General features: G+C 38.3%; 3 protein-coding genes across 5 annotated transcripts; 2 read left to right on the top strand and 1 right to left on the bottom strand.

Moving 5' to 3' along the window:
• Nucleotides 1-4,340: 4,340 nt before the first annotated feature.
• On the bottom strand, nt 4,341-9,700 carry LOC105831463 (RCC1 and BTB domain-containing protein 1). Its single transcript, XM_012671600.3, has 10 exons — nt 9,397-9,700; nt 8,431-8,633; nt 7,798-7,953; nt 7,467-7,728; nt 7,165-7,292; nt 6,779-7,045; nt 6,463-6,587; nt 6,282-6,379; nt 5,497-5,627; nt 4,341-5,123 (listed from the first exon to the last, which is right to left on the bottom strand). The coding sequence occupies exons 1-10, from the start codon at nt 9,479-9,481 to the stop codon at nt 4,983-4,985; spliced, it is 1,596 nt and encodes a 531-aa protein (XP_012527054.1). The 5' UTR covers nt 9,482-9,700; the 3' UTR covers nt 4,341-4,982.
• Nucleotides 9,701-9,710: 10 nt separating this feature from the next.
• On the top strand, nt 9,711-12,544 carry LOC118645809 (uncharacterized protein DDB_G0283697-like). The gene is made up of 3 exons (XM_036287530.1): nt 9,711-9,734; nt 11,446-12,089; nt 12,217-12,544. Exons 1-2 carry the CDS (start codon nt 9,711-9,713, stop codon nt 12,076-12,078), a joined length of 657 nt encoding a protein of 218 aa, XP_036143423.1. The 3' UTR covers nt 12,079-12,089; nt 12,217-12,544.
• Nucleotides 11,860-25,895, top strand: LOC105831462 (protein lap1). 3 transcript variants are annotated; one of them, XM_012671599.3, is made up of 10 exons: nt 11,860-11,998; nt 12,953-13,123; nt 13,217-13,352; nt 13,780-14,069; nt 14,330-15,041; nt 15,902-16,092; nt 18,004-18,493; nt 18,643-19,532; nt 19,891-19,962; nt 20,053-25,895. In XM_012671599.3, exons 2-10 carry the CDS (start codon nt 12,968-12,970, stop codon nt 20,227-20,229), a joined length of 3,114 nt encoding a protein of 1,037 aa, XP_012527053.1. In that variant the 5' UTR covers nt 11,860-11,998; nt 12,953-12,967; the 3' UTR covers nt 20,230-25,895. The 3 variants fall into 3 exon arrangements, with proteins under 3 accessions (XP_012527053.1, XP_028049678.1, XP_036142899.1); XM_028193877.2 differs by having other exon boundaries at nt 20,040-25,895; XM_036287006.1 differs by having other exon boundaries at nt 11,969-12,056.
• Nucleotides 25,896-26,093: the final 198 nt, after the last annotated feature.

Below are 26,093 nucleotides of genomic sequence, written 5' to 3'. Positions count from 1 at the left end.
ATTAATAAATCAATTCGCGATCCGTTTTCCGTCAATCGGACGGAAAACTGGATCGCGTGACGGAATTTATCGAAAATGCACGATGAAAAAAAAAAAAAAAAGCATGCAAGGGTAGAAACTCTCTCCGCGTCGCTTTCGCGTGTTTCGCAACCGCGGAATCAGAATGTCATATTTAGAGTTCTAATCGTATAACACTCGGTTACACATCGGGGGTGCACGTGTGCGTTGCGCGCGCGAGTGCGTAAAAACATGCACCGACGCGCGACGCGCCGATGAAAAATATTCCAATTGCATTTTTCCCCGTTACGATCGTTTCCCCCGATATCGCTTTATCAGCGGTAGCTCGCGGGTGGGAAATCGAGAGATAATCCGCGTGTGCAGCCGCCCGTTTACATCCCAATATTTTATTCCCTCCCCCCCCCCCCCCCACCCCCGCTTTCCTCGAAATCCCGTAAGCGAGAATTTCCCGCGTGTAATAATTACATATGTACCAGTTTCTCCCGCAGAGCCCGCGCACATATATTTTCCGTATCCGCGCTCTCCTCCCTCCAATCCCCCGCCGCCGTATAAATACCTCCGGACGTATTTCCCCCGGGGGGGGCGGAGAAGTGCTCACGACTCCCCCTTCGCCCTCTCTCTCTCTTCCTCCTCCTCCCCCTGTGAAAGTTGCAGTCTCGCAGTTTCCGCAGTTTCCAGTTTTCGACTTCCCGTCGATGCCGTCGCGCGTCGATGCGGCTCCTCCCTTTCGCCGGGGGTAAACGACAGGTAATCTATCGGCAACTCGAAAAGGAAGAGGGAACAACAGAGGGAGGGGGGGTGATGGCGGGGGACGGTGGAAACTTCCGAAGTCTCGGAGTTATCCGGTTATCTCGGAAATAGCGCCGGCGGAATCGGGGGTGGTGATCCGTATAGATAAGCGCGTTTGGTAAATCAGCTGTCGCGAGATGCCGTTCCTCTCCGGGTAAAGGATCATCGTCTCTCGGGTGCCGAGTTTCTATAGGGATGATAATGATGTTCGTCGCGCCTCGGCGCGCGACGCGAGGGGGATGAAAATGAGAAAGAAAGGGCGGGACGGGGGAGGGGGAGGGAAGCGGGAAAGACGCCGACAATCCACGCTTCCTGCGAGAAAATAGAGGGGAAAAAAATAGAGAAGAAAATGAACTCGCCGGGTAAACAGGAGGAAGCGTAGGAAGTCATCCCCGCAGCCAATCTTCAAAGAGAGGGGTAATTCCTCGAGAGGAATAATTTATCGAGGATCGCAGCTTTCGATTAAGGAAAAGGAGCGCACGGAGGAGAAGAGAAAAAAAAACATGGTCGTAGCTAATATCGCAGAATGTGTTACGGAATCCCATCAAATTCCCGAATTAATTTTCGTAAGGGGCTAAAAATTGTACCCTTTTTTGCATCTCTTATTTTTAAACCCAATTTTTTTTTTTTAGGAATTGCAAGAGAAATCGTTTATTAGAATATCGACGAAAATTTTCGTAATGCTGTGCCTTTTATGCCTATTAATGATGATTTCGATGTTGAATCGATGTCAATTCGATGTACTATTTCCCACTGGGACCCTTATAATTATTACATCTAAACGTTCTGCCGAGTATTTGGTTGTAATAATTAGAAATTTTATTGTTTTTGTTAAAACTTGCTTAACTAAACATGTCTCGTTAGTTTAACCGTTTGCTTTTTCCACGTATATGATTTATATAATTCGCACGTATTTTATGACTTTTACACATGTGTACTTTCACTTCTAAATATTAATTAAATGATAATACAATTGCAATTGGTTTCGATCACGTCTCTTTTTCTTTCGCTCTGTCAGCCGAAACTTTCGATAAGCAGGATGGCAAGCACGAATCACATTCCTTCCTCTCTCTCCGTATCTTCGAACGAGGGGAGCACGGGGGAGGGGGGAAACGGGAAGTCTCGTCTTTGTCGTCGATGGGATTCGCAGCGCGTCGCCGGGGAAAAGTAGCCCGCAGGCCTAAATACGCTCTAATTAATACAAAGAAAACAGAGAGAGAGATGGAGAACGATTACTACTAATGAACTCTAAGTGGACCGAACGGTCGGTGGCCGATCGGCGCTCCGACGCGGCGGCCCCGGACTCCGGAGGAGGGCCTCCTTACTCCTCCCCGAGGGAGCGTCGTGCCCGCAGCCCGATCGTGCCGAAACGTGCAACCACCGCGTGCAATCGCTCGCCTATCGTCGTCCTCCTTCGTCGCGAACTTCTCCCGTGACACACAAATCCGAAATGGCAAATCTTTTCTCATCATTACCGGGAGATTGTTACGATTCATCTATCGCGTTGCAATTTCTACTAATACCTGTCATTGATTATCTATTATTAGCCGGTGACTAATCTCTCGGCGGCAGACGCGCTATCGACCAACGATTGAAAAAGGGGGAGGGGTGGAAAAAAATAGCGTTACGTTTGTAAAACGTCACTTGTCACTTATTCGCGAGAAACCGCGTCACCGTTACTCTCATTCCTTTTTGTAATAATGATTTAGTAACGACGTTACAATTCTTCACAACGGTAATGCCTAGGCTAAAAAGTAGCAATCCAATTTCGAGAGAAAAAAGTAACTTAATTAGTTGACTCGTTACGTAACGTGTTATTAATGCTTGCCGGTTACTTTTTTCTCCCTTTGGGTAGCACGTAATGGTAACGCGTCGGCCAATTATGACGTGACAAAGGTGACGTCGTGAAAAATTGTAAAGTCATCATCATTATTATAAAAAAAAAAAGTAACGGTAATGCTGTTACTTCCTATGCTTATTGTTGCCGACAATCGGGTTAGCTGCTATTGGCAAACCGCACGTTCGGCACGATAATGAAAAAGGCCATTAACCGTCGTTAATGGTATCACGGGTCCTCTCGATATCGCCAAAATCGCGCGAGTCGTTCGCTCGCTCGTTGCACGCGCTGGTTGCGACGGGAGAGAAAGAGAGAGAGAGAAAGAGAGAGAGAGAGAGAGAGAGAGAGAGAGAGAGAGAAAGAGAGAGAGAGAGAAAGAGAGTTTTCGCGGTCGTGGCGCGCACGACCGATCACCTAATTTAACATAATATAATTACTTATACATAATATATAAATACATTAAAAGATTAAAGAATAAAGATACGCACGTATATATACAGAGCGCCCGTTTTGCGGTGGCCGCTGTAAGATAGACACTCCGTATATGTATATCTTGTATACTTCTATATGCGAGATTGGAATATGAACGATCAAACACGGCGTTCGGCGATTCGGAATCGAAGGGGCGAGAGAGATATGTGAGAAAGAGAGCGAGCGAAAGTGTGAGAGAGAAAGAGAGAACGAGAGAGAGAGAGAGAGAGGATGAAGCTAATATACGTGTACAGATTTAACGGAGTTTATCTCCGCGTCGCGGAACATTGACCGTTCCCGTTTCAAGGTATATATATATGTATGTATATTAAACATCATATGGTGATTATTAATCAGTACGATTAGTAGAATACGTACGTATTATACGAACAACAAAATCTATCGCTTGTATATATTGAGGATATCGTAATAAAATGATGTACGAACGACCGTGCGAGGTCCCCCTCCCTTCATAACCCAGACTCTTCCACCCCCAACTCTCTTTTATTTGCTTATTATTGTTAAGAGAATTCTTTCTTCGCCATCCTGATTTTTTAAGTTCTTAAGGAATTTTTGGCGGTAAATATTTTTTTTAATTACTTGTTAGCCTTTAATAATGTTTGGTGGTTGATTTTCTATTTTGTTTTATAAAAAAATTAATAAAAATTAATAGTAGATCCATTTGAATTCTGCACGATTCATTGGTGACTATTTCAGTGGGCTGAAATTAAAAACTCAAACATTATTTTAATTGGAGCATTCGCGGCTATTTTCTGAACTAGAATTTTCCATTTCGTCCAATAAATAAATAAATGGCACTTGTTTAAAACGTTAATTTTCATTCTTTCGTTTTGCTTTCGAATTCCCAAAAATATAAAAAATCAAATTATCAAGGTAATTCTAGTTCCAATAATAGCCGCAAGCATTCTGATTAAAATAAAAAAATTCGAGCTTTTAATTTCAATTAGAAGATCCGCCATCATCAATAAATCTCAGAGATAAAATGAATCTATTATTAAATAATTATTATTCATATTTTTTATAAAATAATGAAATAAATCTTTAAATATTTTTAAAAAATAATTTCTTTTAAAGTCTAAGAATTTCTTTAAAAATTAGTGCAAAAAAATAAAAAAATTTCCTTAAAATTGTCAGAGTAAGAGTATCGACGGAACAAAAGCGGCAGGAGTAAAGACAACAAACAACGGCATAACGACGCAACACCTTGACGATAAAAAATTTTATTATATTCGTATCATATCACATGTATATTGATATTTTACAAAGCTCACAGCTGACAAAAATAAAATCTGCAAGAAGTCGGCGTGATCGTAAATCGCGGCAGACACGTACCGATTACGTTACCTATATCACAGAAATGATAAAAAAAAAGAAACGGAACGATAAAATTTTCACAATCTTACGACGGATACTTTGATACGTCTTTAATCAATTCGTTATGCAGATAACGCGTCGTCGGAGATTGGTTTCTTTCAAAGTGGTTGTTTTTTTTTCTTTTCTTTTGTTTACGCGAATTCTTCTAAGATAATCTCAGGTACCTTTATAAGATCACAAGATCGTACTCTCTGAGATCGACAAAAGAATTATTACGCGAATCTCTCGCACGAATTATTACGTATTTATCGGATACGCGCGAGGTAGTTCGGCACTAGACTAGACGCGGTCGCATCCGTTAATCACTTACAAATACTAATATTGAAATGCAAAGTTAAGGAAACGAATTATATCGTTGGAATGTTCGCGATTATGAAAATGCGTCACGAGTACTCGCGCAACGATATGCAGATGTGACAATCTCCGTCTGTTCCTGTCGAAGCGCATTATCTTCGAGGTAAACGGTCACGAATTACGTCCTAAAAACGCCGGCCTTACCCGCCTTGATTATGAAAGTTTTTACCGTATTCTCATCCAACTTGGCGAAATTCTCCGTCTGCGTCACAGCCGTCATGTGATTCAATGCGAACTTGAAACAGAATTCTTCGAGTTCCTGAAAAATTGCCATTGGCATTTAATAATGCATGCGCGCGTGTAGAGATAAACAAATATCGTAACTAATAAAACATTAATTTAAAATCGTAGTAACGATGTATGCACACTTCAACCGTGGCATTTGCGGGGTGAATTTTTGTGTTGAACGTAATCAAGAAATCAAATAAAATTAAGAAAAAAAGAGACTTTACAAGTATTTTTATGTTTTCGCTCAGTTCATGTAAATTAACACTTTTTAAAAACATTTTTATAATAACTTTAGAATATATTTTTAAAAAGAGTATTTAATCAGTATACATTCCGCAAATAGTTTACGATTTTATGTTTAATAATGGAGGAATGTTAAATATTGACACACAGTGTTTGATTACCTCTGCGTTATACTCGATTGCGATGCTGTACAAGTACGCGACATTCGACACAGTAATTCCTTGCTTTATCATCCGAATACAGTGTTTCTTAAGAGTGTTCTCACAATATGCGTTAGCCAGGTCCAAAAGTTCTGTAATGAGAGGCATTGCTGTAATCATTGTTGGATATGATCGATTAATTAATTTATTGATTATTAAATTATTAAAATAATCGATAAAAAGATTAAAATATAAAATGTAATTATGCTAATAAATTAACGAAATTGTCAAACAATTTTATATAATTAATCGATTGTCTTTGTTTAACTAATCAATTAAAAACTAGTAATAAACATAATCACGTTTGAAATGAATCACAAACAGATTATAAAACTATCAATAGTTAATTATTAATTTTTAATCGTATTTTCCAAACTACATATGTTTGTCCAAAAAATATTCAAATATTAATAGATAAATTATTGTATTTATTATATTAATGTTAGAAATCAATAACTAAAACGATTAATTTGTAATCAACAATTTATCTATTTTTAACCAATTAATTAAACTAATTACAATTACACGCAAAATTTTACTTTAATCCATTTTATGGACAAAAATTTAATTGAGTATATATAATGCCTAAAACTTATTTTAAACCAACTACAACATTTTAATTGCTTATTACAATTAAGAATTAAATTTTTAGTCGCAATTATTAATAAATTAACAGAACTTTGCCAAATACAGACTTCACGAGAATACTTGAGGTGACAACCATTCATAGCGTACTTGACACTCACCTAATGCCTTCTCCACAGGTAGATCGATCGTGTCTGTATACAAGTACTTCAGGAAAGCTTTGTAGACGACATAGGAGAATTGATCGTGTTCAATAATACTGTTAAGAAAAGAGGAAATTGACAAAATAAGCAAAACTTGAAAAATTTTGAGAAAAATAACTCTTTTTCGTTAAATGATTACCTCTGATTGCTTTCTGTCCAATTGTGCTGAAACATGTTTCTAAAGTACGGACAGCGGATCTTCAAGATAGCTTTGTGCACGTGAATACACTGACCATCCACTTGTATCGTAAGATCACTCGTCGACTATGTCAAAAAGAGAAAAAATTAAAAATAAATATGTGCAATATTAAATACATAAAATATTTGTCGCATTTATCAATAAAAGTCGAAAACAAAATGCATTACCAATCTTACTAATCAAAATATAGAGTAATATTATTAGTGATTTTAAAAATTGGCGTAAGGTGCGCGAAACAAATGATTACGAGACATACGGGATCATCAAATGCAGTTCCCAGGCATTGCAATATGCCCGACTCCTCGTCCGCATATAGGATCAGCGGTTTATGCATAACACTCGGCGAGCCCCAGCACGCAAGCGCGTCGTGCACGTTTGAGAACGGAGTAGCGGTCGGGGTCGTGATGCTCTGGCCGCGGCAGTGACCCCACATGTAGACACGTCCTCCCTCGCCGACGGCGACGCTCGTGTGATTGTAGTGCAGGGCGGCGATGTCGGACACCCTTCCCATTTCGTGTTTGACCTGACGGTCCAATTATTAATCATGAAATCATTCGCTTCTTTTTTTTCCTTCGAATTTTCTGTTTATCCTTTATGGTGACAGTAAAGAAAAACAAAGCAGTTTTCTTTTTGTGAGTTTACCAAGACTGGATTGCAGGCGTTCGTCTTGTTGCCGATCCCCAGCTGGCCGTAACTGTTCCCACCCCAAACATAGAGCTCCCCTTCATCCGTGAGCGCTAGCGTGTGCACATATCCGCAAGCCACCTTGACTGAAACAACATCGTATGGTTAACGATCCCAATCTTCGCTTCATTCTTAGTGTTTTTCGAACAAGTCCTCGGAAATTTTGAACAAAAAACGCTTTCTATTCAATTTTTTTTTAAATAATGTTACTTTTATTGTCCTCCATGTCCTTTGTCGCATTTCATCGAGATGATAATTACCTATCACGGTGCCTAACAGCGCGCCAATCCGGCACGGTGTCATTTGGTTCACGTAATTGCCTATCCCCAGTTGGCCAACGCCATTGTAACCCCAACCGTACACCTCGCCGTTTTCGAGGAGCGCCATGGTGGAGGTTTGACCACAGGCTATTTGGGCGACCTTTTTCCCAGCCAGGTTAGAGTTCACTTGCCTGGGCGCACCCTGATTCGTACTGATGCTGCTGCCCACTTGGCCGCAATTGTTTTGTCCCCAGGCATACACCTGAAACACATCGAAACATTGGTTGAATCTAAACTCGTAACAATGGAGGGTTTCCATCTCATTGCATACCTCGCCGTCCTCGTTCAGAGCGACGGAATGATGACTCCCGCATGCGATGTCTACGATGCGTTTTATGCCCAGACTGTTCACTTGTGTGGGCGAGAGGCCCTGATTGCATGTACCATTTCCTAGTTCGCAATAACCATTGTGACCCCAAGAATATACCTTTTAAAAACACATTGACGTCATTGACAAGTGCTCGATACGGCAATTTTATTTTAAAATCTCTAGTAATTCCTCAAGAAATTACTCGACGCTTCAATAAAGAATGATAAAGAAGAAAATAATGTCTAAATATCTTTTCATACAAAATAAAAGTATAGCATTAATGTCTATTTCTACCTATATAGATTAATCTTAACTCACTGTAATCTTCTGCTTTTAAGGATTGGAAAAAGATAAAAATAAGCTGAAATTAATCTGCATTGATGAAAATAGACATAGAGAAAAGTTGCATCACTTCATTTAAAAAATTTGATTGTTGTACTTGTAGCTTCTATAGTATTATATTTGAAAATTATACATTATTGCGATGATGCTTTATTATATTTGAGACATTAGACAATAAAATTTTTGTTATCTTTTTTGTTAACTTGACTTAAACTTTAAGTATTTAGATATTTAATTAAAATGCATAAGTACCTCTCCATCTTTTGTGAGCGCCAGAACATGAGGTCCGCTGCCATACGAAAACGTTTTTATATCTTTCTCACACAGCGGTTCCACCTTCTTTGGACATAGTGTGCTATGCGCGTCTCCGGTCCCCAGGCAACCGGCAATGTTGCTGCCCAGGGCGTACACCATCTTGTCCCTTGTCACAATCAAGGCCTCATTACCCAAGTTACCTGTTCCAGGGCAAAATAGACTTTAAGAAATTTAAAAGTATAAGTCTTTAAGACATCCTTTAGATTATTTTTGGAAATGTATCCTTAAAATCTTTTAAACCTTATGTCCAGAGAATCTTAAACATATTTCTAACATCGTGGAGACAAGGTTTTAGATGATTCATGATTTTATTAAAAAATTCGCATTATTTGTAGAGTGTGCAAATCTAAACAGCATCCAAATATATGCCATCTTAATAAGAATAAAATTGAAATTAATCTACATTAAAAGAAAAGCAACATAAATATTAGATACTACTTATTCCATACTTTCTTTCAATTATTTCCTATCTGTTGTAAAAAAAACAATCATTTATGTTACAGTAGTCAAAATCGCATTGTAGACAAGGTTGTAATGTAATTTAGGAGCCAAAGGCATTATCAAAAATTTTATTTATCTGATCTACAAACAGAAGGAAAACTTTAATTCTAATCAATCCAATTCTAAAAAAATTGTGATTACATTATTATAAATATATAAATGATTAAAATCATGGATAATTTGTTTCTGCACTTCAAAATAGTGGCAGCTACAATATTACGATTTTTCAACGAACGTAATTAACGAAAATCCTATTGTGCCTAACGTCTCGAGTGTAACAAGAGCAAAGTGGAGATACATTAATGTTCGTTTCTATCAATTGTAGAGTAACTTTAGGATATCTCACGTCCCGATTTTGGATTCATGTGCCGTCCGGGGAAGGAAAAGAAAGCGAATTATTACCGTAAACCGTAACCATGTAAATTCGCGAGACGAATTCCGGCTCCAGCAAGCTGAAGATCGGCCAGTTTCGCAGGTCCGAACACATGTTGCTTTATGGGATTGTCTCTTCGCGCGAGTGTTTCGTCTCTCTCGATGTCCGTTTACGCTGTTTACACGGTTTACAGTTGATTCCGAGCGAATTGCGATGTTTCATATCAACGGTGCCCGCGGTTATCTTGACATTTCCGACATCGCCGTTGGCCAACGGTGGACAAAGCGTTCAGTTTAGGAAAAAGAAAAGAAAAAAATAGAAAACAGCAGCGCTATTCGACTGTATGGTTACCAACGATTTAGTATCGGTAAGAGGAACATTCTGTATTACCGACATGTGGCGGATAATCAAATGTAGATAATATCGAAGTTGTGTTACGCAAAATCATGGATTTACGTTTTATTGTTTACGTTATGCGGGGTCTACAATGGCAGCAGGAGTAATGGAGTAAGGAGTAAGAGTAACAATTGACCAATTAAAAACCGGGAGTAAACGAAATGGGCAAATCTCATTTCATATTTCTTACTTCTTACTCCTACTCCATTACTCCTGCTGCCATTGTAGACCCCGCATTATGTTTACACGAATCTTGTAACATAAATTATTATAAATTCGATAATGTAACGCACAAAATTAATTTTGTCTAGACAATTCAGTATTGTGTGATAAAGTATAATTAATATATATAATATTAAAAATAAAAAATATTTTTATCCATTTATTATGGATTCATTGATCATTTTTTAGATAGATGATACATAAAATTTACATAGTTTATATTGTTATTTAATATAATTTTTAAACTAAAATTATCGGGCTTATAAAAGGAATTTAATTATACGTTACTTTAAAGGTTTGCTTCGAAATTTTTAATGCTTTCAAACTCTCAATTATTCGAAATTCTAAAATAACAGAGCCTTCTAGTTTCTATCAATGGATTCGACGATTAGAGTGATAAATATTGCGCTTCATTCAAAAAAGATATTTTTAAGACATGGTCTTACTTTGATTGGCTTAATCGATTGATCGATTATCCATCGCAAAATTTAAAACTGGTTTTCTCTCTCTCTTTAATTAATTTTTAAAATTTTTTTAACTAAAAAAAAACAGTTTTAAAGTTTCCTCTCGAACGAAACTCTTTTGGCTTTAGGGCTGTGTAAGGCCTTACAAATAATGAAGATTTAAGCTTTAAGCCGTAAGAAATTGACTAATCACAATTGAGTATTCTTAAGGGCCATCTACAATGGAGAGTCGTAGGCCGTAGCAGTAGTCGTAGAAAATGTCTCCACTTCGTATTGCTTTACTGTTTACAGCCTACAGCAGACATTGAGCCAATTCATTGCGTGCTTACGATGATCGTTGGGGCATTCGGGATTAGTTTTTGGTCGCCTTTCTTTGATGGCCGGCTTGTATGTTATTGCTACGTCGTTTTTATTCTAGACAGCATTGCCGTAGTTTTAGTGCTGTTACGGCTAAAACACTCCATTGTAGATGGCCCTTTATAAAAATCTACTGTGATTCATTGTAGACTACTAGGGGTAACATTTGAGCGACGCGCGGCAGCATATCTGGAGCTCTGGAGCTTGAAATCCGACCAATCGAAACGAAAACGGTCCAGGAGCGGGGCGATCCGATTGGCCGAATTCCAGTTTTCGAAATTGCGATCGAATTGCGAGCGATTGACGCGCGCAGACGATGGTGCGAGAGAGGAGATGACGCGGAGCGGAGCCTAGCGTAGAGCGGGAGCAGAGCGGAGGACGAACGTTTCGCGCGTCACTTCGCGGTCGGTTTCACGTCAGCCTTCTCGAGCCTCCCACCACCTTCTTCCTCTGCCCTTCGTTCATGGTCGGCCTCGGCGTCGATCATTGGAGCGTGTCTCTCTCTCTCTCTCTTTCTCTCTCTCTCTCTCTCTCTCCCTCTCTCTCTTTCTCGCGCGCGCGGCGCTGGACCGCTGCTGCTGCCTGCGGCCCCTGCGGGGCAGCAGTTTCGGACGACTCCAGTGAAGTCAAGTGGAGTAGGATTGCGCCGCGGGGTGGGGAGGGGTACGACGGATCCATCAACGTCCGCGCGAATCGGGAGACACGACGGATCTCCGCGATCGGCGTGCACCGCGCCGTACGTCGTACAATGAGGACGGAGTGAGATATGCGCGTGAGAAGATCGGCGAGGACGTTGACGACGACGACGACGACGGCGGCGGCGGCGGTGACGACAAGGAAAGCGACGAGGAGAAGGAGGAGGACGACGAAGCGTCAACGGATCATCTCTTGACGTTCCTCGCGCCGGCGTCTCTTGTTCGCACCAGGTCGGCGGGCCAGACCACCGCCACCACCGTTCGCGCCGTTTGCGATGCCGATTCCCGCGGGCGACGCAACGACGACGACGACGACGACGATCATCACGATCGCCCACGGCCGCTGCAGCAGCCGCGGCGACACGGCGACGACGCGGTGATACGGCGATCGGCGAGTACCGGATATCACGACGACGACGACGACGACGTCGTTCACGCGAGCGGTGGGACCTCTCCCACGGTGGATCGCGGCCGGATCGTTCCTGAGACCACCGCAGGTAACGGTGCACTTCCTGGTGCCCCCCTCCATGCGCGAGAACGAGAATTCCTACTGTGGTTCGTTTACTATGAATTGTAATCTAACGGACGCAAGAAATGATTAAATTGTATTAGAGTCGGTTGTTCCAATTTCTTGGTAAATTTATCAAGTAAGTATAAGAAGTAAATAAGAAAAGAAATGAAGATAGACACATGCTTACCTGGTAGGTGAGTTTACCAAGAAGTTGGAACAACCAGCCCTTAGAATTTTGTGTTTTGATTGGTGATCACTTTATAACTTGTAATATAACAAATAATGCACACATTTAACAGTGCTTGACTCATAAGTTCAATTTTTGTTTAATCTTTTTGTTTTATAATCTAACGTGCATATAAATATGAGTAATATATATAATACAAATAAGTTAAATATTGAACTAATATGTGAATAATAAAAGAAGTGCTCCTTTTTGGTCAAGATAGATCTTGGTGCTTGATAGTATTTTTGTATCAATTATTTAATACGTTTTTTAGTTTTTGATATAAATGACACGATATGTGCGATTTGTAATAAATTATTAATTATAATTTCAGATTGGCATAATCTGAACACTAAATAAATTATAATGAAATAATGATTTATCACAAATAGCAATAAAAGTAGGATTAAAGATGTTTAATGCTCATCAGAATTAAACAAAGAACATTATATCTGATATAAATTGATTTTCTATGAGAATTAAGTTCTCATAGAAAATCCATTTATATCAGATATAATGTTCTTTGTTTAATTCTGATGAGTGATTTCAAATTAAATAGTTAATTATAAATTTCTTAAGTTTATGTTTAAAATTAAAGCTTTATGTATGATTTGTATGTATGTAACTAACTAAACTGACTAACAGAACTTATTATTATAGTTACAAAATGTGAATTATTAGATTTCTAAATGATATAATGGTGCCATGTTCTAGCCGTACACACATGAAATGGGTAGCTCCTGGTGGCAGTGCGCCGCGTGTCTGAGAGCCCAGGAAGAAGAGGTCTGTGAGCTACAGCTAAATCACTGTAATCTCTATGATGTACCACCTGATGTGTTCATTTACGAGAGAACGTTGGAAAAGTTGTATCTCGACGCCAATAGAGTGAGTGCTGTGATTGTATTTCTTCTCAGAACGAGATTGATTATCTGTGGATTATCATTGAAATGCGACGTCTACATTACTTTTTTTCTCTAGATAAGAGATCTTCCCAGGCCACTATTTCAGTGCCACGAATTGCGAATGCTGTCGCTTAGCGATAATGAGATCACTTCATTACCACCCGCCATAGCGTCGTTGATTAACCTGGAATACTTAGATCTCAGCAAGAACAGTGAGTATACTTAAAATTTGAATTTATCCCGTGCGTGAAATGTCGAAATTCCAAAAGTTGTAGTTTTGTGATATACCTATACTATCGATTGTGATGCGATTTCTTCCTGATATAACTACTTATACCGTAATTGTGCCATAAATTACATCTGCATGGATTATTTATGCATTACTTACGTTTACACGAATCTTTTTAAACAATTAGTTAAGATTTTAATATCTGAGACTATGAAATAATAATGTTAATAAAAAATGGAATACAATTTTTACTGTTTCTGACGAAATCTGAATTTTTTATGGTCTATCGATTATATATTTTTATATAGATGGCACATAAAATGCAGTTTACATTGTTTATAATATAATGTAGATTATTTATATTTTACGTCCTAAATACTTCTTTATATTTATTTATACTTTTATTGCAGGTGTAAAGGACTTACCAGACAGCATAAAAGAATGCAAGAGTCTTCGCTCGATAGATATCAGTGTCAATCCCTTCGAACGTTTTCCGGACGCAATAACGCATATCGTCGGCTTGCGCGAACTCTACCTAAATGATGCATACATAGAATACCTGCCGGCTAATTTTGGACGATTGTCAGCCTTGAGGACGCTTGAGCTGCGGGAGAACAACATGATGACGTTGCCTAAGAGTATGAGCCGTCTGGTAAACCTGCAGAGGCTCGACATCGGCAACAATGAATTCACAGAACTGGTAAAAGAGACATCTCTGTTGCGAAGTTATTGTCTTTTAATATTAATCGTCGCTTAAAAGAAGTCACTTAAACAAATGTAGAAGAAAAGATATCGTATATATTAAAAGTAATGAAGATATTTAACTATATCTATTCTCTATGAAAATTAGAGAGAAAAGTAAAAACAATTGCACCCAGTTTATCCGGATTTAAATGGACTTCAACAAAATTTTAATCTCAATTTTAACAGATATTGTAGATGTATATTTATTATTTTCAGCCTGAAGTTGTTGGGGATCTCATCAATCTCACGGAGTTGTGGATCGACGGCAACGACATCAGGCGCGTCCCGGCAAACGTCGAGCAGCTTTATCGCCTGAACCATTTTGACTGCACGATGAACGCGATACACGCGCTGCCGATGGAGGTACGCGGCTGGCGTGACATCGCGATCATGAATCTATCCTCGAACGAGATGTACGAGCTGCCCGACACGATGTGCTACTTGCGCACGATCGTCACCCTCAAGATCGACGACAATCAATTGAATGCACTGCCGAACGACATTGGTCAGATGTCGAGCTTAGAGGAGCTTATAATCACTAAAAACTTTATCGAGTATTTACCATCTTCGATCGGCTTGCTACGCAAGCTGCACTGTCTCAACGCGGACAATAACTATCTGCGTGCGCTACCCGCCGAAATCGGCAGCTGCGCCTCGTTGTCTCTGCTCTCGTTGCGTTCGAACAATCTGACGCGCGTGCCGCCCGAACTGGGCCACCTATCCTCGCTGCGAGTGCTCAATCTCGTTAACAACGGCATCAAGTTCCTCCCGGTCTCCATGCTGAATCTCAGCAACCTGAAGGCGCTGTGGTTGAGCGACAATCAAAGCCAGCCGTTAGTGCCATTGCAGCAGGAGTTTAATTGCGAAGAGGATATGATGGTGTTGAGCTGCTTTATGCTGCCACAGAAGCCGCGACAGGACTTAGAGCGTGAGTGTCGTGTGTGATTTTCGGTTTTCATATAGTTTTGATTTAAGCTAAATTTCATATGAGCGAAAGCAAACGTTTATCCTTATTCCATCAGAAACCATTGTGAAACACTGTCGTCTTTTTCCTTTTCATAAAGCATGACTTTTTCATCTTCGCTAGCTTTTTGTATATTCACAGCGGTCGGTGATTTTGGAGTTTTTCTATTGGAGCCAATCGATTGGAAATTTTTATTTTAAAATTAGCTTGGTGACGTGGGTCGGATGCCACTCGTCTTTGCTATTAATTCAATTATATGTTGATCTTTGTCGTGCACTAAACAATCATTTTGTTGAAAATTAATTGGAAAAGAGTAAACGATAGCTTTTCTTTGCTTGCACGAAACATCTTTTTTGGTTTAATTAACATTTCTTTACAAATCTTGCTTATCTAAAGTTAGCTTGGAAATATTTAGTAACTTGTGGAAAAATAATTGCACTTCTTCCTTCAAGTATTATTTATATTTATATCTATTTGAACTAATAAACAAATCATCTTCTCGCTTGCCTTAGTTTACACTATTGCAAAAAATATGCTTTATTTAACACGTTGGCTTGCTATGTATTTTCAATTAACAATAAAGCACGATATTTATTCACGCTGCTAATAGAAGAAGAGGAAGAACAGGAGGAGGAGGAGGAGGACGATGAGAAATGAAATGGTAAGATATTAAGGAAATGGCATCGAATAGAGTGTTTGCTGATAAAACATCGCACGCATTCATCAGTATTTATATATATATTATAATATATATTTTATATTAACACTCTCCTTTATGTTAATCGTAACTTCGCGCCAGTGATAGCTGACAATTTCAATTATAGAAATAGCGCAGACCGCGGGACCGATTTCGAGTTCGATCATCGGAAACGGCAAGAGAATATGTTTTGCTGCTGAGGTAGATTCCGAAGTCCCCAGGCAACTTCATCGAGCACCGACCCCTTATCCCAAGGAGCTACGTAATCTCGCTAGGCACGCTCGTAACCTGCATCATCAATCCATTCATGATCAAAGAGTAAGTGCTCTCTGTCATTTGTTCACACGTCTGCACGGCAATATTCTTTTGTCGAGTAAAGTTGTTCAGTCAAATTTAAATGATCTTGGGATATTTATTATGTATTAAAGGGCTCGACGCATGTTTATTTTTTCGGCTGAGTGCTAATTCCCCTTATCGTCTCTCGACATTCGGGAGGCATAAAGCTCATAGACACAATTTCCAATAGATTTCCACGTTACCCATGAGGTACTATTGTCGACGCGTTGTTTTTTTTAATTGATATTCTTAGTAGGCCTATTCCATTGAATGTTCAAACCTTGTATCTACGAAGTTAGAATCGCACCGAGGTCTTTGACAGAAAGAAAATTGATTTCAATTTCACATTTGAACGGTTTGGCCAACTAATTAATTAGCAACTGACTAGCGGTGCTTAGTCGCTGATAGAGAAGATACTGTTGTGGAAACGATGGGCTTCTAGCATCGTGGACAAAAGGCTTTATTATGTTATGCATACTTTCCCGAGTGTCGAGTGACATTTAGACTGCGCGCGGCGCGATGAAATAAAGTAAATAATTAGGCGGAGTCAATTGGCCGAAAAATCCGAATCCCATATAATATAGAGATTATATATTTTCTTGGATAAATATTGAAGTTTTAAACTTTATACTGTGTAAATTAAACTTTAAAATGTAATTGTCTATTTTAAATGTAAAATTTTAAGCTTAATTTGATCCAAGTAAAGAACAAAGAAATGAGAAATGATTAAAATGTAAAATTAAAAACTTAATATGTAAAATCTATTAAATTATTGACGAACGGATTGTTGCTACGAACCGGAGACTAGAAGCGTGTTTACACTGACGCTAACAGTGCATCATTTCATTCTTGTTAAATATTAAATAAGGAAAAATGATATAAGCATTGTAAGCATCAAAGTAAATACAGCTACAGGTTATCATGCTACAGACGAGCAGCCATCTCTTCCACGGTAACATTCCTTTTATCGAGGGCTACAAGCCACTACTAGCGACGCTTAGTTCCTGGTAAAAGGAGATATTATTATGAGAGGGATAGTTATTCGTCCGCAATATCGGCATCTTTGGATCAAAGGCTGTCGGAAATGACGTCGACAGGTGTCGCCAGTCAGGAGCTCTCGATAAGACAGCAATCCGTACAGCGGAAGCACCCTGCTGAGTACGGCAGAGTATCCGGGAACACTCGGTCGGGAACGAGAACACTCGTTCCCAGTACGGCGGAATGGCCGGAAGTATCCTGGCCTAGAATCAAGAATTACCAACCGGTAGCACCTGGCTGGGGGAAACCCGTATACCGGGAACACCTGGTTGAGTACGAGAACACTCGTTCTCTGTATGGAGGAAAGGTCGGGAACATCCGAACTAAAAAGCAAATTCTAGAAGTGAGGTCTTGTAAGGATTAGGATCGGGAGTTGGGATAGAATTAGATGGCCGATGCTTGTTTCGGCTCGCTATTTATACCCATAGTGACGGTTGATGGATGGGAGTGCGATCACGTTGGTTGCCCCCTTTTCCATTCGATTTACCGTTTCGAGTGACATCACGAGTACGAGCACGTAATTTGATAGATCTGACGCTAATGAGCAGATGGATGGCCAGATGCTGATTTTAAAAAATTGCTTAAATTTAATTATGTTGGAAAATAGTGGTCTTCTTGAAAACCGCTTTTTCCCCAGTAATTGAATAATCGTATTTTATCATTAAAATTAACAGATTGAAAGTTGTGTGACTGAAGAAGTTTAATTCATAAATTTATAAAATATTAGATTTTCCATGACTTGTTTTATTATTAAAACCAAATAAACTATTTCTATCAAGTAAAACGAATAAAGTATGAATAAGAGAATTGTTCGTTTAATTTTATTATTGCTAATGTATAGGTTCTTTTTAACAGAACACACCTTTGTCTACAACAACCTCTGTCGATCGTCACACGGCGAAAAACTACAACAAGAGCAACAGACCGACTGACTCCGGAACGGCGGAGCACTCGGTGTCCGAGGAGTCGTCCGACGAAGCGAACAAGACCGTGCTGGCGAAGGAGAAGAGCCCAGACATTCGAGAGGCGAAGTACATCCGCAATCCCACGTCCGATTACGTCACGAAGGCACCAACGGTCGCCGACTACGTCAACTCTACATGGCAACCGGACGAATACTCCAAGGCAAACACGGCAAAGATAGTGGAGTCTGAGAAATTTATCGAGCCCTACAGGACAACGACGATGTCATCCGTTGATGCGACGGATAGCAAATACAGCGAGCAATCATCACAGGTGGTTGTCGCGCTGAAACCATCATGCGACTTACCGCCGGCACCGCCGCCGTATCATATCGCGGCAGCGTTCTCCAAAAAGGCCGCTCTTTTCCAGCAGTTTAATAATCGTATGTTACCGGTCATTAAAACGTTTATTTTTGTGTTTATTTTTCTGTGCAAATTTTCTTTTTTACTCACGTATTTTTATCACTGTTTATAGGCAGATTTATAGATAAATTAGAATTAAAATTCAACGCAAATTTTGATCTTATCTTAGCAATCGAAGCGGATACACATCAGGCTCCACCCTCGTTACCGTTTAACTCGCCCTTAAATTCGGCCGGGCCGTTACCGGACGTGACGAAACAGAAGAACTTTGACACGAGCGCGGAATCGGCGAAAGCGGAGGAATGCGCGTCCGTGTCATCGGACGATCGAGCAAATGTTCTCGCTAACTTGTCGAATGACAAGCTGACGGATAACGGACAGACAAGTTCTCTCGATCAGATCAGCGCGGACCAGAGTTGCACATCGATCTCGGATCCTGGCGCCGATTTTGAATTGAACGATCAACGTGCTCTCAGGCCGAGCAAGATTCCCATTCTCAAGGCGAAACACACGGAGAACTCGACGAGTAACGACGCGAGCTCGAGCAGGAGTCCTTCGAGGGAAGAATACGACGCGAGTAATAGAACGTTGAACGTTTATTCTGGCATAATACCCACGTCGCCGATTACGGGGAAGAAATACCGCAGCCCGTTATCGACGCCGATGAGGCCGCTCGATCGTTCAAGGAAGCTTTTGACGAATGGAAATGCGTCGTCAAGCAACAGTTCGTGCGACAACACCAGCCAGGTCTCGATCGACGTGCCAACAAACATCAGTGGTCGAACGAACGCAATTACTCCTGTTCAAACGGGCAGGAATATCGGCGTCGACGCGTTGAGTATTACTTCTACTGCTACCGCTGCCGCTAAGAACGAAAGCAGCTCGGACCGAGACGTACCAAACCACAATACGAACGGCAAATCTCAAGACGACATGCAGAGCTTTAACGCCGAGAGCTTCAAAGAGTACACGAATCCTGCGGCGTCAAACGAGATACTAAACTGGGAGAAGAAGCCGAAGTTCAAGTGGATGTTCGGTCCTCACAAAAATGCGAATGTGGTTAGTATTTTTATATAAAAAATTTTTGAATAATATATATATGAATGGCCGTGAAAGCTTTACGTCTAAAAATATGAATATTACATATATATATATATATATATATATATATATATGAAATAAATATATGTAGGAAAAAAATAAAAGTTTAACAAAATATATGAGAAGATTAAAGATTAATTTTGACAGGTTATATATGTGCTAAAGATATAAAATAATTTTTATTATTTTCTATACATTTCTCCACACATACACACACAGACACACATACAAACTTGCAAAAATAATTTGAATTATTACATATTAGTTGTAGGTACATATATAATAACTTTTTTAATTTTAATGTATTTTTTTGCAGTTGCCTGTTCAAGTGAAGAAGAATCCAGGTCTCGGTTTCAGCATAGCTGGCGGGGTAGCAGGTGCAGAGACCGTACGTAAAATATTTATGTTACTCGTGAATAATTTATATTGAATCTTATTCAGGTAGTAATGCGTGAGAATATACAGATTATATTCACAGGGAATAATCGTGACGAAGGTAAATCCCGACGGGCCAGCTCAGGGTACTCTTCGGCCGGGAGACAAGATTCTGGAAGTGGACGGCATCGACTTCACTAAATCGGATCACAATAACGCCGTCGCCGTTCTGCGTGCCACCGGTGCTGTGGTATCTATGATGATAAGTCGCCACCAATGATTGTAAGTTAATTCGGAAAAACACAAAACAAAGAAGGAAGAAAACTTTTTCTAATTCTTTTAGATCGCGTACGATCGCTTTACATACTTCAGACTGAATACATTTTATATATATATAGTTCTATAATACACGTATACATATATATATATTTAAATATATTCTTTAATCAAATCCGCAAAAATCGATACTAAAAACGCGTCACGTTCGCGCGAAAATGAAGGAGAAACCGTCCGCGCGAATATCGCCAAGATTTGTTCGTGCTATTGTGAATCCGCGACGATATTCGCGCGGATAAACGAAAAAAAGGGGATTTCTCCCCCGTATATACGTATATCTATATGTTTGTGTTGAATAAGATTGTAAACAAGGCTAGGATATGTTCACGGATATCGTTCGTTTTACGAATAACAAACGGCGCGACAAGGTGATTAATCCTCCCTCGTGAAAATAATAATTACAAAATATGGTATTTTTCAATAATCTATCTGCGGAGAGCGGGTCGATCCGCTCGCGCTCATGTAACTCCTCCATGAGTAACTACAACTAGAACAATAATGTTTTTCCCGAAAGCTCTCTAATTCACGAGACACGCACATCCGCGGGTGTGTGGACAATGTTGAATAGATTAGTCGATTTACATCTATATTATCTATATATGCGCTCCCCTCGATCGGGGGCGCCGACAATGTGCCAGAAAACAAAGTACTATTTATTATCCATATACATAACATATTGAGAAAAGAAGATATATATATATATACTATGCATATATAAATATATACATATATTATATATAAATAAATTTATCTGTAGACGGGGGTCAGACGAAGTTCTCATAGATCTTAGGTGGTGTAAATAGGTCTTTCGATTGTTCTCGCGTGTCAAAGTGTTCGTTAAATACATCCATAGGGTGTTTGGACGATAGAAATCTCGCCCTCGAATTCATGACTTGGAGTCAATTTTTTTAACCCAGAACGTTGAAATATAAATAGTTTTCTTTAATTAAAATAAAAATAAAAATTAATAATTTTAAAAAATAAAAATGGCTTTCTTTTTTTAACTTGATAATCTTATTTGTTTGATGAAACTTTAAATCGAGAATTACATGATGTAACAGAAATTCTTTTGAGATTAGAAAAATAATTAAAGTACATTTTTATATAAAACATTGAAATTTTAATGTTTAATTACATATCTTAATTCTTAAGATACTAAATTCAATTATGAAAAATTATGAAAGAGTAAGAATTATGAGAATTAGGAGAGATAAGAATTATAAAATCAAGGGAGGTCTAGTCAAATTTTTTGCCGAGAGGGTCAGCTCAGAATTTTCCGAGAAATTCACGAGCGAGATTTGTTGAAAATATTACTGCAAGATACATATAATGTCGTTGCGCTTGTAATTGAATCATTTCTCACACTATGTATGATCTTGATTGCATATAACGATCTTTATTAGTTGTTGACTATAGTAGTTGTTATTGCATACGGCAAAACTATAAATTCTATGGTGATTTGAATATGGAATACTGTGAAGAGGAACGGTATGAGTTGTGTTATGAAATAAGTGAAACCTCGGATGTTCAGCCGAATGTTCAATTGAACTAAACGTTTGTTTTCTTCGTCGGGACGACGATTCGAATATAATATCCGTTTATAGATAATCGAGCATTCAGGGTTTATCGATAATTGCGCCTCGCTCTATGGGATCCTCGTCACTCCCTCGTCTAGTTGTAGGAGAGAAAAGAAAATATTCTTCTATGTGCCGTACTTATATCGATAATAATGTTTATACTCGTGTCAGTGTCAGTCTACGGACGTTCAACTAATTGTAATGCGTATTATTCCGCTATGGATCTCTCTCTCTCTCTCTCTTTCTCTCTCTCTCTCTCTCTCTCTCTCTCTCTCTCTCATTTTTTACCTTTTCTCAGATTTATCGCGAGAGATCGCTATTCGATCGTTAATTAATCCTTGAACATTGGCGCACACGTTCCGCGATGTTAATGAAGGATACGTCCAATCCTTCAGTTATTATATTGGAGATCGTATAAAAGGATATCTCGTTTGTTCCTTTAATTAATACTCGATGTATCTGTCAATAATGAAGAGTGACGAGAGTTCGATTAATAAAATTCTATAACTCATAAGTATCGTGTGAGCGTCAAACTGACGCAAGCTATGAATTTACTAAGCCAAATATGTTACGTAGTAAAATATTTTTTAAAATATCGGTTTTTTAAATTTCTATTTGAAAATTATTATTTTATGTTTAAAACAGTGTTATAATTACTTATAAATAAAAAAAAAAAATTACGCGAGCATTTGCATTAATGAGTAGATTAGTTATACAATATACGTGACGTTTATAAATTTTATGAACGTTTTATTGCGTGTTTGCTATATACATATGCATACACATTTGTAATTAGTTTATATGTGTACTAATACATGTAAATTTGGCAAAGGTTTCGCGCCAGTGCTCGAGGATTAAATTGATGTATACGTGTACCGTTATTTGACCGTTTTTATCATTAATGTTTTTAGACTGTTCGAAACCACGAAACGCCTTTTCGGAACTAACGCGACTGATTTAGCGATTAATTTTGCGGTGTTCACTCGCGTTTCTTCCGTTGATATCCTGTTGACGGAAAAAAACCCTTTTGTAAGGGTTTTCTTACGAAACTGTTCTCCGCGATGATTGTTAGTCGAGCATTAAATTGCGACGAGCGAGAGACAAGACGCTTTTGTACGTCTCACGCTGGAAGAATAGTGATAAGAAGAAAAGTCGCGGTGGAGAGAACAAGAGGATCGTAGGACTGACATAATGGTAGCACAAAAGATATCGTTATTCAGTTATATATATATATATGTGTATGTTGCGTTTATATATATATTTGAGCGCATTGTTATAATCTAAACCAGTGTGAATGCAAGACTATTTACAGCATACCAGACGTTCCGCATCTCTCCTCTGTTAAGATCTCTTGCACGAATCTTCGGAATCTCGTTTTTACTTTTGAATAATTCAATCGGCTCTCTTTCTCCTTATTATTAATTTGTAATTACAGCATGGTTTACTTGAAAAACCTGGAATTTTTAAAGAATTTTTTTATTCTTTAAAATCGTATATTTTATTGATACTCAGGAAACAATTTTAAATTTTTTAATTTAAATTCTATCTCTCTGATGAAATTGTTTTATTTAATCTTTTTTTACTAAAGTAAATTGACAGTAAATATGGCCCATGTATATTCATGTATATAATCATTTTTTTATATAACTTGAGTTTAAAAAAAAATTAGTGACAATATATTCTGAATTAGGATTTAATCATCTTTTGTATTCTTTTTTTTTAGCGAGTTAGATCTGTGTATTGTGAACAGATCGTTATGTGCTATATTTTCGAGTTTAGTTTAAATTATTTTTTCTTAATATTTTTTTCTCAAATTTATCATTTAAAATTAAAATACAGCTTTTCTTTGTGATTATATAATTATATAAAAAACATTAGACGGTAGAATACATTTATTTTAAAACTAAACATTCTTTGATCTTTTTTGGAATTTTGAATAAAATTCCTAGATAATCCGGGAATATTCTCAGAGAATTCTTTTACAAATTGAGTAAACACCCTGCAATTAGTATAATTTTATCGTCACATTTGCTTTTATTATTAATAACTGACTAAGCCATTTAATATGTTGTTAATCAGAACATCAAAATGCAAAAAGATTGATTTTTATGGCGAATTTAAAAAACCTTATCTGAAGAATTTTGACCGTTCGGAGATTTTGGGTTAAAATGATAATTTAGACTACGGAGGAAAGATACCGAGAGTCTGAGATTGTGAGCGTTAAATAATTAATTGTTGTTACTAAGTTAGTGTTTGTCTACTTGTATCTTCGTTCTTCGTCGATGTTACGTATCGTAAGATTTAACCTAGGTAGGTTCACGGCCGTGTACCGATCAAAGCAGCTTCGTATTTCAATTTCCGCGCGTCGGGAGTTACAATAGAATTATTTGTACCTAGTCAGACCTCGATAGCAAACGTTAGTGCTCGCGCGCGCCGATTTGTAGCGACAGTTTTCATCATTCTTTGCGTTGCGTCTTACGTATGTATGTATATTGGCGTTGCTGATGCGACAACCTGAACTTCTAATTAGATTGTACTGAAGTTCTTTCCACTTCTTATTTATAGATACTCGCGCGATTATTTTCCTTTACAGCTCATCAGCTCGTTGTTCTTCTCATTCTGTTGCTGCATTTAATTTCCGTAGAAATGATGGAATGTATTTAGGTTGATAAAAAAATTCGCTCGTCTCTTTCTGTTCGATGACTTCTCAATATTAATGTCTATTACTACCAATGTAGATTAATTTCAATTTTTGTTTATTTTTTATCTTTTTCCAGTTTGAAAAGTAAAAATATGAAAAGGGAGAAAAGAAAAATAAAAGTGTTTAAGTATTAAAGGCTTCAATTTTAAATCCCATTTATAAAACTAAAATATTTTAAGATAAAAAAACAAAACATTTTAATATCTTTATTTTGTTAACATTTCTAAAATATTTTAATATCTTAAAATTGTACACTTCTTTTTGAGTTACAGTTAATCTACATTGTTAGAAATAGTCGTACGAAAGTCGGCGAACGAGCGTATCTTTTTCATCAGCCTAATCATGCCTTTAGATTGCCTGAGAGAGGCGAATTGTAAAGTACGTGCTGGTTGACGGAAAAGTTTCCACTTTCATGGACCATGAAACACACATATTACTCTTTTCTACTACTCTAAACTAAACAGACTGACTACCTTTTGGATACCTATTACATGTTTAACGGCGTGTCTAACCGAGGCGGGTTCGAGTCAGCCCGAAACGAGATCGGAGGATCTCACGAATTTATTCTCCATTATGGAATCGCGTTTGGATCAAAAATCGCCTCTGATCTTCGATGAGGGAATCTTCCAAAAACTTCGTATCACTTAATCTCGCGAATGGGAGCGCGAGTTAAACGAATCGTACCCGTCCCTCGCACGGAAACGCCGTGAGCGACGCTCGCTATCGTTATTGATCGGAGTGAATTGCGAATCTAAGATTGAACGCGTGACTGAGACTCCGAGTTGTATCCATGAGTGTATATACAATAAGCGACTAATTGTACGTATGTAAAGCAAACGTTGAGAAAGCAATCAAGTGGTCGTACCATTTTACTTGACGACGTATTTTTGCGTTTTTTAATCTCTGACTTTTTTAATCTCTCACTTTTTTAATCTCTCACTTTTTTTATCCTGTCGAACGAGTTTCAGAGCAAATCGGACTCGCTTTTTTGTGCCAGAATGTTTTTCTGTTACTTATGTTTTTTTTTTTAACGAGTCGATAATGGACGTGTTAAGTATTGCGTTTCGCGATATCTGTGTTTATCTGGAGAACGATTTATCTCTGTGAACGGTACAACCACTTTGTTAGCGTACGTTAATTGTCATTGTATGAATAATTTATAGTTTGTAACGGTGATCGATGTACAAACAGGTAACTCACGTTCTACCGGACGTCGTCTTCTGATATACAATTACTATTGCATTTTGAATATGTTAGTGGAAGATGTCTGACCTTTAACGAGAAGTCCTAGTTGGTTGTGCAGCAATAAATAAATTAATATTTACGTACAAAGTGTTTGAGCAAGTATTTGTAGCGTTTCTCACACAGTCTTTTTGCTAATTCTGCATTAAGAAATTTCGATGCGACCAACCCCTGATCCGTAAGAATAAAAGCTGTACGAAAAAATGATATATTAACAGCATTAATAAAAAAAGTAACATTTTTTTAACAAGAGCATGATATATTTATTAATGCTGTTATTAAATTAAC

The sequence above is a fragment of the Monomorium pharaonis genome, chromosome 5 (genome assembly GCF_013373865.1).
Source record: "Monomorium pharaonis isolate MP-MQ-018 chromosome 5, ASM1337386v2, whole genome shotgun sequence".
NCBI lineage: Eukaryota > Metazoa > Arthropoda > Insecta > Hymenoptera > Formicidae > Monomorium > Monomorium pharaonis.
Note: the sequence above shows the minus strand (reverse complement) of the source record. Positions and strands in the feature narration are given on the sequence as shown.

Coding starts and splice junctions, on each gene's coding strand:
- LOC105831463 (XM_012671600.3), bottom strand. CDS start 9,481: ATGTGTTCGGACCTGCGAAACTGGCCGATCTTCAGCTTGCTGGAGCCG. Junction 7,046..7,164: donor ACGCCTGCAATCCAGTCTTG/GTAAACTCACAA, acceptor TTGGACCGTCAG/GTCAAACACGAAATGGGAAG. Junction 6,380..6,462: donor TGGACAGAAAGCAATCAGAG/GTAATCATTTAA, acceptor TTTTCTTAACAG/TATTATTGAACACGATCAAT.
- LOC118645809 (XM_036287530.1), top strand. CDS start 9,711: ATGGTTACCAACGATTTAGTATCG. Junction 9,735..11,445: donor TTACCAACGATTTAGTATCG/GTAAGAGGAACA, acceptor CAAGTGGAGTAG/GATTGCGCCGCGGGGTGGGG.
- LOC105831462 (XM_012671599.3), top strand. CDS start 12,968: ATGGGTAGCTCCTGGTGGCAGTGCGCCGCGTGTCTGAGAGCCCAGGAA. Junction 13,124..13,216: donor TGTATCTCGACGCCAATAGA/GTGAGTGCTGTG, acceptor TTTTTTCTCTAG/ATAAGAGATCTTCCCAGGCC. Junction 19,533..19,890: donor CTCACAAAAATGCGAATGTG/GTTAGTATTTTT, acceptor ATTTTTTTGCAG/TTGCCTGTTCAAGTGAAGAA.